Source organism: Cnephaeus nilssonii (assembly GCF_951640355.1).
Source record: "Cnephaeus nilssonii genome assembly, chromosome: 22".
Taxonomy (NCBI): Eukaryota; Metazoa; Chordata; class Mammalia; order Chiroptera; family Vespertilionidae; genus Cnephaeus; species Cnephaeus nilssonii.
The window spans coordinates 22,891,150-22,903,348 of record NC_137093.1 but is presented as its reverse complement, the minus strand read 5'-3'; the positions used below and the strand labels follow the sequence as shown (position 1 = coordinate 22,903,348).

Sequence of the window (12,199 nt, the reverse complement as noted above, 5' to 3'; positions counted from 1 at the left end):
AACCTAGGCTGGCTGAGCAGCCTCCTTTACAAGCAAGGACTCCTGAGATGAGAAAAGCACCCACTGGGAACACCAAGGGTTACCACATTATAGACCTTGGGCGGATCACCTGAGTTCTTCTCACCTCAATTTACTCATCTGTGAGATGAGGGATTAAGTAACACTTCCTGGTCATCCTCAGACTGTTGTGGGAGGTAGAAATGAAAAGGAACTTGTATCAGTTATCTATTGCTGCATAACAAATAGCCCCAAACTCATTGGCCCGAAACAACAAATGTTCTCTCTCATAGTGTCTGGAAGTCAGGGATCCAGGAGGGGCTCAGCTGAGTGGTTTGAGCTCACTGGAATGGCTGTTGGCAGGTTTCACTTCCTGGCTGACAGTAGTTCAGTTCCTTGCCATGTGGGCCCCTCTATGGGGCTGCCTGACTGTCCTCAAGACATGGCAGCTGACTTCCCCCCACAGTAAATGCTCCAAAAAGGGAGAGTGACCAGGAGGAGAGTCATAGTGTCTTCTGTAACCTGATCTCACAAGTGACACCATCACTTCTGCTATATTCTATTGGTCACCCTGACCAACCGGGTACAGGAGGGGACTTCATAATGGAGTGAATATCAAAAGATGAGAATCCTTGGGGGCCAACCTGGCAGCTGCCGACCAGTGTCTGAATGTGTCTTGCCAACAACAATTAAACACTAAACAAAAAACAATGATGATGATGATGATAATGACAGAAACAATTTACTGAGATCCTACTATACACCAAGTACTGTGTGAAGTGCTCATGTGCATTGCCTCAAAATAATCTCCACCACAGATGTGCAGCAATGTAACATGACTGGCCCCATTTCACAGAAGAAATGGAGGCATAAAGAGACCAAGTAACTTATTCAAAGTCACAGAGCAAGCAAGAGGTGGAACCAGGACTCACACCCACAACTCGTGGATCCCACAACTTGCCTTCTTAACCACGGGTGGTTTGCTGGAGCTGGCTGGTCCTGGCTTCCCAGAGGCAGCAGTGACATTTTTAGGAGCCCTCTGTGAGCCACTTGTTATAAGACATTGCTAAAACTTAAATTATATAAACTTACAATGAAATATATCATATTAAAAGCAAAGGTAAAAAAATATGCACACTGTATCACTTTCCAATTACGATATTTACTATTATCTACGGCCTTCAGATCATCTACGTATACTCAATCTGTATGGTACAAATACTGTATAATAATGACACACTATGCAACTTTTCTCAGCTCCTTGTGCTAATTAGTAGCTTAAAATTGGCTCTGGTGGGATACAACACTATAAATCAGGACTTTTGCTCCCCCAAAACCCGTTGTTAAACATTTACCAGCAGCTTGGTGGCGTGGCTCAGTGGTTGAGCATCAACCTATGAACCAGGAGGTCACGGTTCTATTCCTGGTCAAGGCACATGCCCGGATTGTGGGCTCAATCCTCAGTAGGGGGTGTACAGGAGGCAGCCAATCAATAATTCTCTCTCATCATGGATGTTTTTATCTTTCTCTCTCTCCCTCTCCCTTTCTCTCTGGAATCAATAAAAATATATTTTAAAAAAACAAACAAGGAAAAAAACCATTTACCAGCAGCCCTCTGTAGCTGACCCAGCATACCATTTCCTCTAATAAGGAATTATCTTGTATGACTCTTTGCTAAAGAGCACACTCTCCATGAAATCTAAAAATATAACCTTCCCTGTGATGTGGATCAATCCAGATTTCCTTCCTGAAGTTTCTGACTTCCTGGTGAGGAAGCAAGAGGCATCTGTCTGAACAAAACATCTGAGATCTGCAAACACTGGAAGAGGGAGGGAAAGTGAGAGTAACAGAGGGGCCTTCGGGCTCCAAAGATGGAGAGGAGCTTGTTTAAATCTCAGAAACCTCTCAGAAACCCCACAAAGAAGTGCACACCCAGGCCCGCCCCTGCAGGCATTCCTAAAAGCCCCAAATGGGACCAACCCAAACACCCAGCCAGAGGGTTCATACCTTATAAGCCTGCACGCAGCTGCATGTTGCATGGGCAATAAAATGGTCTTCACCCAAGACCTATAAAACTTACTTTTTTTTTTAAAGATGGAAAAAGACAGAAGGCTGGAAGAAAAAAAAAAGACAGGAAGGAAATGCATTTGAATGCCAAGACTGGTTTTCATGATGTCAGGATAATGGGTGGGTTTTGTTTTTGTGCAGGTTTTCTATAGTTTCCAAATATGAAATGAGCACACCCACTTTTTTAGTTGGAGGGAGGGGAGAGGTGATGGACGCTATTTTACACAGGCAGAGCCCAGTGGAGCAGCCAAGCCCTTTGTCCTGCCCTGCCTATCACTCCAGGTCCCTCTCCAGAGTCTGGGCCCAGCCTTCGGCCGGCTGGATTCATGAAGGGGCCATTGTTCTCTGGGTGACATCATCCTGCTGCCTGGAGGGTGGAAAGGAGACCTGAAATTGGGTGCGGCCAGCGCAAGAGAAAGCGGTCCATCCTGCCTGCCTATCCTCACCAGAGCGGAGGCGCTATCCTGTCATGCTGGCCTTGGGGCTGCGGTTAGGCCAGCACCTCAGTGCCACACTCTAAGGGGCAGCCTGAAGCCAGGGCACCTGGCAGGGCTCTGGACACGCAGTGGTGGGCAGCATTTGGCACATACAGCAAGAGATGGAGGAGGGGGTCATGGCAGCTGAGCCCTACTCCCCAGAAGCCCAGGTCTCCGGGAGAAATCTTGGTGTCAATTCTTAGGAGGTGTGCCGCAGGGCCAAGTCACTGATATTCTCTGGGCCTCAGTTTACTCATCTACAATATGGAGATGGTACACAAGGTGGGCACAAGAATAAAGGAGAGTGAATTTCAGGAAGCCAGATACTAGATGAGCTCCTAGTCGTGCCAAACATTTCCAAGCACTGGGGACACCAGGCTGCCCAAATCTCAGCCCTCGCAGGTCTTACATTCTAGTGGAGGAGACAGAGAATTAAAGAGTGAAACGAAGCAAGTGTAGACTGAGACGAGTGCCCGGAGGACATTAGCAGGGGTGGGGTGGAGGGAAGTGTGGTGGGGATCGCCTCCACCTCAGCTGTCAAGCAGCCTCTCTGTGTATCTGTGCAGATGGAGAGGGAGAAGAGCATTCTAGGCCGAGGGAACTGTGGGCAAAGGTCCCTGGTCTGGAATGAATGTGCGTTGACTGAAGAAGAGCAGGAGGTCAGAGTGGCAGGAGTAGAGTGAGCATGGAAGGCAGCAGTAAGAGCTGATGTCAAAAGGGAGGCAGGGTCAGATCCCACAGGGCCTTGCAGGCCACAGCAAGAAGCTGGGGCTTTCTAAGTCCAGGGTGAGCCAGGAGAATGACCTGACCCTTTGGGTTGCTGGGTGGAGAATGGACTGGAGGGGAGAGGGCCAGAGTGAAAGTTGTAAGGAGGGTGAGTAGGTTGAATAGAGGCCTCCAAAATGATATGTCCACCTCCTAACCCCTGGCACGTAAGAATGTGACTTGACTTGGGAAAAAAAGTCTTTCAGGTATAATTAAGTTAAGGATCTCAAAATGAGATCATGCAGGAGTATCTCTTGGGCCCTGAATCCACTGTCAAGTGTCTTTAGAAGAGACAGGAGAAGCTTTATGAACTCGGAGGCAGAGGTTAGAGGGATGCGGCCATAAGCCAAGGAATGCGTGGAGCCATCAGAGGCTGGAAGAGGCAGGAAGGATCCTCCCTCTAGGAAGGTGGCATGGCCTGACAGCACCTTTGGACTTCTGGCCTCCAAGACCTTGAGAGAGAAATTTCTTTCTTTCTTTCTTTCTTTCTTTCTTTCTTTCTTTCTTTCCTTTCTTTCTTTCCTTTCTTTCTTTTCTTTCTTTCTTTCTTTCTTTCTTTCTTTCTTTCTTTCTTTCTTTCTTTCTTTCTTTCTTTCTTTCTTTCTTTCTTTCTTTTCTTTCTTTCTTTTCTTTCTTTCTTTCTTTCTTTCTTTCTTTCTTTCTTTCTTTCTTTCTTTCTTTTCTTTCTTTCTTTCTTTCTTTCTTTCTTTCTTTCTTTCTTTCTTTCTTTCTTTCTTTCTTTCTTTCTTTCTTTCTTTCTTTCTTTCTTTCTTTCTTTCTTTCTTTCTTTCTTTCTTTCTTTCTTTCTTTCTTTCTTTCTTTCTTTCTTTCTTTCTTTCTTTCTTTCTTTCTTTCTTTCTTTCTTTCTTTCTTTCTTTCTTTCTTTCTTTCTTTCTTTCTTTCTTTCTTTCAGAGATAAATTTCTGTTGTTTCCAGCTCCCAAGTTTGTGGCAATGTATTATGGCAGACTTAAGAAATTAGTGCAGGGGAGGTATTGACTGAAGATGAGAGTCACAAACATCCTTTTACTCTCACATTCTCTCCCACTCGCTAAAATAAAGAGGGGGCTGTATGTGTCTGGGGGTAGGGAGGGGGGTGGACACTGAGCCCTGCTGAATATTTTAGGCATCCATTTCACTCTATAATTGACGCAGAACCCAATACTCCCACTCAGCCTTCGCTGGAGGCTGACTGCTCAGCACAGGTGCCGATGCCTAAACTGTGACTCTCCAGCGCAGGGCGGGTTGTAGGCCCAGCAAGGCCGACACACACTGTATTGCTGAAGTCCCAGCCTCAGCGATCCCAGGCCTGTGACTTCACCTCTCTGTGCTTCGGCTTTCTCATCCACTAAATATGGGACTGTAGCCCGTTTCCCTCAGGGGCAGTTGTGCAGATTCCATGAGACCAGTTCCTGGCAAACAGGAGGTACTCGATGTGTAAGACCCCTGTCCTTCTCCCAACTCAGGTCAGCAGGAAGACGGGTCTGGCCATCTAGGCAGGTGGGACTCATCCACAGGCAACAATCTCCCCACGCCCCACCCCCCCAAAAGTGATGTGAAATGCACATTTGTTAAGCTCTTCCTGTATGTCAGGTGTTTAACAGGTTCCAGGGCTGTGTGGGTTCTTACTTTCTCCAACCCACTGGACCACCCACCAGGAGAATCCCCATTTTACAGATGAGGACACTGAGGCTGAAATGGGTGATTTAACTTGCCCAGGGTCGCTCAGCCAGCATATAGTGGAGCTGAGGCTTGAGCCTAAGTCTGTCCGATTCCAAAGCCCTTTTTGTAGAACACCCCTGGCCCTGGAAACCCCCACTTCCCACGTTTATTCCAGCCTCAGCCTCCGTGGCATTGCCATTGTTCCTGGATTCTGGAATGTTCTTCTGGCCTCTACTGGAGTCCACCTAGTCTGCTGGGCTTCACACAACATGCCTCTTCCTGCCTTTGTGGCTCTGAGACAATGCGTTTGATTTCCTCCATTCCCCCTTTTCTTTCTTAAGGCAGAGGCAGGCCATTAGCCAATTATTTCAAGGCTGGCTTTGGAGAACATTTCAGGGCACGCCTCTGAGTAAATACCAGCCTCAGGCAGGATTGGAACTGAACTGATTGTTTAGATAAATCCTGTACAAGTCCAAGTCGTAAAGACTGAAACCCTGCCCCCTCTTAACACCACCTATAGATATTGTTCCTGTCCCTAAACTCTTATTGTCTGTGCCTTCAAAAGTTTCCTCCCATAAAACAAATATTTAAGTGAAAACCCCAGGTAAAAAGGATGTGTGTGTATTTTCCAGTTCACGGGGAAGCTTTGAAAAAAGTGGTTTGGGAGAGAAGGTTTGGTTGTCCTCATTGCTGACTGTTAAGGCACACGTGCCACATGGCATCACATGGTTACATCACTACCCGAAAATGGTAACAATGAGAAGTGTGAATGTGAAATGATGACAATCCCCATTTCACAGGTGAGGAAACAAAGGCACGCAGAGGGGAGGAGCTCACCAAGGTAGCCCAGCTGGGAGGTGGCAGAGCCAGGATTTGAACCCGAGCCCTCGGCGACAGAGCATGTGTGCCCATCCCAACTTTGCCCTCATCCTGCTGACAGAGGAAGACACAGGCTTGAGAACCAGTCAAGTTCCCTCTGCATGGACGTGTCGGAGTCTGTTTCAAGCTCTCAACCCAATGACAGCTGGTGCCCACCACTCAGTAGATGCCAAATGCTAAATGGGCAGGAACCCGAAGCCCAGATTTATGGAGCACATGTTCACTTGGTTGGAGGCACCGTGAGAACTGTGAGCAGAGGAGGCAGCGGCCTGCTCGGCCTAACTTCATTCATTCATGTAGCGGTACCCACATGTTACACCAGGCAAGGAGGCCCAGGGTCCATGGCTCCCAGGGTGGGAGAGCTGAATGTTATCGACCCCCACACCCTTAACCGCATTGCCGGAGAGGGATCGGGAGTGAAAGAGAGAGACAGAGAGATATGCACGTAGAGACAGAGACAGAGGGACAGAAAGAATGAACAAGAGACCTTCTCCCCTTTACAGAGGTTGGGTTGGGGGACCTGTCTCATAAATTCAGACCCCACTGATTTGTCCGGGCCACAAAGAACACAGACCCATGAGAGATGTCATATTCATAAGACACCTGTTTTGCACCTGACTGCTCTGGCTGCTGTGTGGCCTCCCAAAAGTCACTGCACCTCTCTGGACCAGCCAAGGGGATGCTGGGTCAGTCCCTGCACCTTGAGGGCAGGTGTGAGCCTTTTCGACCTCAATTATGCAGGTGGCCGGCTTGACACCTGGTTTACCCCAGGCCTCCGTCCCTAAACACCTGGTCCCATAATGACCATCGGGACTCATCAAGGCTAGACGCAGGGAAGGAGCTGGCTTTGCCCTTTGCCCGTCTTCAGCCTCCTGCAACCCGGGCCGACACAGTCAGGTGGGAAAATGCCAGGCCCTCTCTGGAGTTCAGTCCTGGTTGCTAAAGCGGGAGCCCTGAAGTTTTCAGGAAGTTCTGGAGAAATCCTTATGCCAGGAGCTTGGCTAGAGAGAGCCGAGTTGGGATCAGAACCTCTAGCTTTGCTACTCTCTTGCTGTGCTACCCCAGGCAGGTGCCTCTCCCTCTCTGGGCCCACCTCTCCAAATCATCAGTGAGGTCCTTGAGACTGATTCTGCACCATGCCCTAGCAGGACGCAGGCCAGGCTTTTAATCATTAGCTGACATTCCAGCCTGTCTTCCAAGCCCCATCAAGCTTGTCTGAGAGAGATGGCAGAGCCCCAGGACCCGGCCCGGCCCACTCACATCAAGCTCCAGGTTCCCGGGCCAGTGGGCAAACCCACCCACCACCTGGGGTCTCCTTAGGTAATCAGAGGCGACCTCTAGACTTTGCTCGATGACAAGACAACAAAAGCCACAACTCAACATGCATAGGGCATGGACACTCAGTCATCCTGGAGGGTGAGAGGAGATGAAGCAGGTGCCAGCTAATCCTCCCTAAAAATAGGGGCGGACAAGCATTTCTCTCAGGGGCCGGAGTGTCGGCGCTTACAGATAAGTCAACTGGCAAAGCTAGCCCGTCCACACAGACGCTGGACTCAGTGTGAATTTCCCAACCACTTCAGGGTGGAGAGTAACTCCACCGTCAGGAGGATCACCCCACCTGTCTCTTTCCCAGGCGTGGGGAGAGGAAACAGTGGGGCCTGATGACAATTATTCAGGAAGAGGCAACTTCCCTGGTTGGATCTATGGGGAGCCCCCTCCTTCCCCACCTGGGGAGTGTGGGAGGGGAGGAGTTTTGACTGCTATTTTAATATTTTTAAAAAACAGAATAAGCTTACAAAATCTGGTGGCTCCGAATCCGGGTGCCTTTTCCTTAGGGAAGAAAACCTCTGCTGACTGCGAGCGGAGAAGCGGCGGAAAGACTCCCGGCTCCGGGAGGCAAGGTGGCGGAAGGAGGAGGTGCGCTTGAAGGGGGTCCGGCTGGTGGGCTCCCCGCCCGCCCGCTCGTGGCTCACCGTGGTGGTCACTAAGTTGAGGGCATCCTGGAAGGACCTCCTCACGGTGCCCATCCACTGGGTCATGTGGGTCTGAGCCACACTGAGTTTGTCTCCCAGGTAATCCATGGGGCCGGGCGATGAGAGGGAGGAAAGCAATCACAAGGCCAGGGTCCTCGCCCTCTTCCCACTCCTGGAAGTGCGGGACTTGCGTGGAGAGAAAGCCAGCAGCCCTCTTCAGCTGAACCCAGAGGGAATCCACATCGCTGAGCCGGCAGCCGGCTGCGTCCGCGGGTCTCGCTCAGAAGCAGGAGAGAGTTCAGGGTCGGCTGGGAGTCCACCCACAGGGATGCAAAGTCAACACGCTGGGAGGTCCAACAGCCAGTCCCTGGCGATCACCCCACTGAACCGGCTGTGACCAGGAGCTTGAGAGAGTCAATGGCACTGGCTCCAGGGTGTGACCGTCCCTCGAGGTGGGGGAGGAAGAGTGGCCCTGGGCACCTGGTCCTCACTTTCCCCCAGGGAGGCAGCCCCTCCCAGGAGCACACAGGAAGGATCCGGTGGGCAGGCTGCAGCCCGCCGCTGCCCCCTGCCCAGCTGCCCACAGCCGGGCCCCGCTCACCTGACCCATGCAGGTTTCCTGTCCTCTGGCCAGAGACTCCAAACCTGTCGGCCGGCAGCTAGCTCATTTCCGGAAGCAGCCACCAGGGCCCCGGGTCCCCTGGCCAAGCAGCCCGGGATGACATCAGTGCCTGTCTTAGCGAGGGGCTTCGCTGCCCAGGAATGCAGGAGGGGCCTCCGAGAGGCGGACGCCCAGGGAGCTTACGTCCGCCCCCATTTTTTTCCCCAAGTCTCAACTCGCTCACTGTCCCGCGGGGTTGACAGTGGCTTTACCCACCAGGCTGCTACCCGCCCGGTGCCCTCACTGCAGGCGCAGGGGGAGCTTCGGCCGCCCGCGGTGCACACTAGCACGTGTGCACACGGATGTGGAGACCTGGCAGCCCCCGGAAGGTTGGAACAGTTGAGAAACTGCCTCTAGGGTGACAGGCGGCTGCTCAGGACCTCTGGCCGCTGTCAGTCTGTCTCCCTCTGGTGGTCTGTTGTTTCTCTATCAGGTTCTCTCCTCCCTCTCCGAGTCTCAAATTTCCACCTCTCTTTCTCTCTCTCTCTCTCTCTCTCTCTCTCTCTCTCTCTCTCTCTCTCTCTCTCTCTCTCTCTCCCCCCCCTCCCTCTCTCTCCCTCTCTCCCTCCCTCCCTCCCTCTCTCTCTTTCTCTCTCTCTTCCTGCCTCCCGGGAAGGCAGCACAGAGCCAGGTGAAACCCTGGAGGTCCCCCAAGGAAGGAACTGGGCTGGGCTGTATTTCAGTACAGGCGGAGTTGCCATGGCAACCTGGGGGCACAGCATCTGCCCCATCCTGGGCGGGCAGGCTCTCAGCACAGGGAGCAATGGGAATGATTCCTGGTTTACACTGGGTCACATGAGAGCCTGCATTTTAACTCTTATGGAGCTGGAGTAGCTGGAATGGGGGTGGGGTGAGTGTGAGGAGACAAGACAGCAGCATTCTGAGACCAGAGAAGGTTGTCGGGAGCGTCAGCAGTAGCTGGATCCTGGAGGGGAAGCTCACTTGTTGCTTTCTCCTGCCACCCCCATGTTACAGATGAAGAAATGCAGGCTCAGAGACATAGATTCACTTGCCCGAGGTCACACAGCAAGGGTACCACCAGGGCATGGACAGAGGTGGTTCCCTCCCCACCGTTTCAAGGTCCAAGAGGGCACCTGGACCAGAGTTGGAGCTCAGTACATATTTACTGTTCGAACGCCGGGTCCCACACAGAAACTCTGGTCAGTCTGACTGATCACGAGCGCTCCCCAACCGCATCACCTTGGTCTCGAATAAGTGTTTGCTCCCTAGACACTGATTGAAGGACCTCGCTTGAGTTTTTCACAAAGGCATCCGACTGCACAGATCTCTTCCTTCTCTAGACTCCTAGTCCGCATGCTGTTCATTCACTCATTCATCCTCTCACTTGTTCACATAAACACTAGAGGTGCCTGCTCCTCGCCAGGCACTGGTTCAGACTGAGAACGGTCCCTGCTGCTGAGCTCACAAGCCAGCAGGACATTACAGTGGTGCCAATATTTACTGGAGTCTGAGTCCCCGATGCCATTCCAAGTGCCCCCAGGAATTAAGTCATGAATCCCCCCATGAATCCAGTTGACAGAGGAAGAGACTGAGGCCCATAAGTTATCTGCTGAGTTCACACAATGTGGCAGGCAGCCCCTGTTATTCACACCCCAGTGTGGTCCCCTACGACCACAGGGTTAGTCTAGGTACTCCAAAGAAGGCAGAAGTGACAGTCACGGCTAAGTCATGAAAGGCGTCCCAGCTTCCACGTGGCTCTCTGAGATCACACTGGTGGCACCAGTCACCATGTTGTGAGGATGCTAGACAGCCCTATGGACAAGCCCACGTGGAGAGAATCGGAGGCCCCAGCGAACAGCGAGCACGACCATGCGGCCGTGTGAGTGAGCCCCTTTGGAAGGAGACCCTGATCCCAGGTCAAACCTTCAGATGACCGCTGCCCTGCAGACACCTTGAATGCAACCTCGTGAGAGACCCTAAGCCGAAGCCACCCAGCCAAGCCGCTCCCAAGCTCCTGACCCACAAGAGATGCAGATGCCCAGAGCACAGTGCCTGGCCCATCAGGATCCAAGGGCTGGAGCAGAACGGGGGGGAGGGGAGGGCAACAAGGGGCTCTCCCAGCAGCAGCGGATCCTGCTGTTAGGAAGCATCACCCATAAGGCAGACAAGGAAACTCGCAGGGCCCCACCCGCCACCTGTAGAGCCTTCAGGGTCCCAGGCCTCCTGGACCCCAAGGTTTATCCATTTCTTCACATAGAGTGTGCACAGCCAGCCGCCTGCAGCAGGCAGGCCACCTCGTGGCCCTGCTCCCTCCCCCTGGGAACAGGAACTTCTAGAAGCAGATACGAGAAAGTGCTGAGTCCTTCCCACCCCAGAAACAACTGAAGGGCTGGAAAGGATCAGAGCTTCTGAACAGACAGTCAGGACACAGAGGTGGGTAATCTACCGGGAACCTTTGGGAAGAAAAACATTAAATCAAAGCAGTAAGTAAAATACCTCTAAAATGATAACACCCAGTGCTGGCCAGGCTGTGGTGGAAGAGACATATATGTCCACAGCAGATGGAGATGGAAATCAGTGTATGTTCCTGAAAGGAATTTAACACCCCAGAGATCAAAAGTTTTAAAAATAATGGCCTGCCAGTTAATGACATACAGGCTGAAATGTACTGACAATGTCTATAACTTAACTTTGACATGCAGGAAAAAAAAGAAGATATACTAAGAAATGGATGAATGGCTAGATTTTTACAAAGCAAATGTTAGCAATTATAGAATCTAGCTGATGGGTATATGTGTGTGCATTGTACAATCCTATATTTTGAAAAATTTCATACCAAAAGGCTGGGGGTGGGAGGACGTTCATGCTTTTTAACCCTGAAGTTCATGAATTCCACATCCCATAATCTGCCTTTAGAAATGAGAATGATCTACACAAATATTTGCTTCAAGAACATGTCATATATCATATATATACTAAAGGCCCGATGCACAAAATTTGTGCACAGGGCTCAGCCCCCACCACCATGGAGGCTGCCTCTGCCTCGGCCCCCACTGCTGTGGCTTCGTCTGGAAGGTCATCCGGAAGGACGTCTGGTCTAATTAGCATATTATGCTTTTATTATTATAGATTTGTGAAAAAGTAGTCAGAACCTAATTGTCCAACAAAGAGACTTGCTCAGCACAGCAATGAGTCATAGGACATCAGAGGCAAAAGAAAACAAATCAGTAATACCGATACTTTTTTTACAATGTTGGTCATTTGTTCATCATGGATTTTTGCATTAATTTTTATTTTTTAAAATACTGCATTACAATATTATTTATCTTGATTGTTGATATTTTTTGGACCTGCTTTAAATTTTGCATGCTAGGTGAATGCTTAAGTCACCTCATTTTAGTCTCAGCCCTGGATTTGCTAAATCAATATAGTATCATGATTCAAATCTGCCACGAGCTCTTATTAGCTGTGTGATCCTGAGTAAGTTACTTAACCACTCTGATTTTCAGAGATGAAATCATCCAACTCATCATGGTCATGGATGCTGTCAGTAGCACTTACTCTCTGTTATTACATCAACATTCTATCATCTTCTCTTAACAACGAAATGAAGTTTGTGCTGTGATTATTACTCCCATTTTATAGGTGGAAAAACTGAGGCAAAGGGAAGTTCAGTGACCAGTCCAAGGCATACAGCTATTAAGTGGTGGAGTTTGCTAGTGCCAGCCTCACACCTTTGACAAGGTAGAGGATGTCCTG

At 50.4% G+C, this 12,199-nt stretch overlaps 1 protein-coding gene across 5 annotated transcripts in view; it reads right to left on the bottom strand.

Moving 5' to 3' along the window:
• The window catches only part of KIAA1671, a 142,197-nt gene that overhangs the window by 36,755 nt on the left and 93,243 nt on the right, over window positions 1-12,199 (bottom strand). Inside the window, exon 1 of one of the 5 annotated variants that reach the window (XM_079762602.1) lies at window positions 7,642-8,929. The exons of the other annotated variants lie outside the window; for them this stretch is intronic. Coding sequence (XP_079618728.1) covers window positions 7,642-7,926 — 285 coding nt within the window. The 5' untranslated portion in view covers window positions 7,927-8,929. Of the gene's footprint in view, window positions 1-7,641; window positions 8,930-12,199 lie in introns of those variants that run through there. 5 annotated transcript variants of the gene reach the window in all.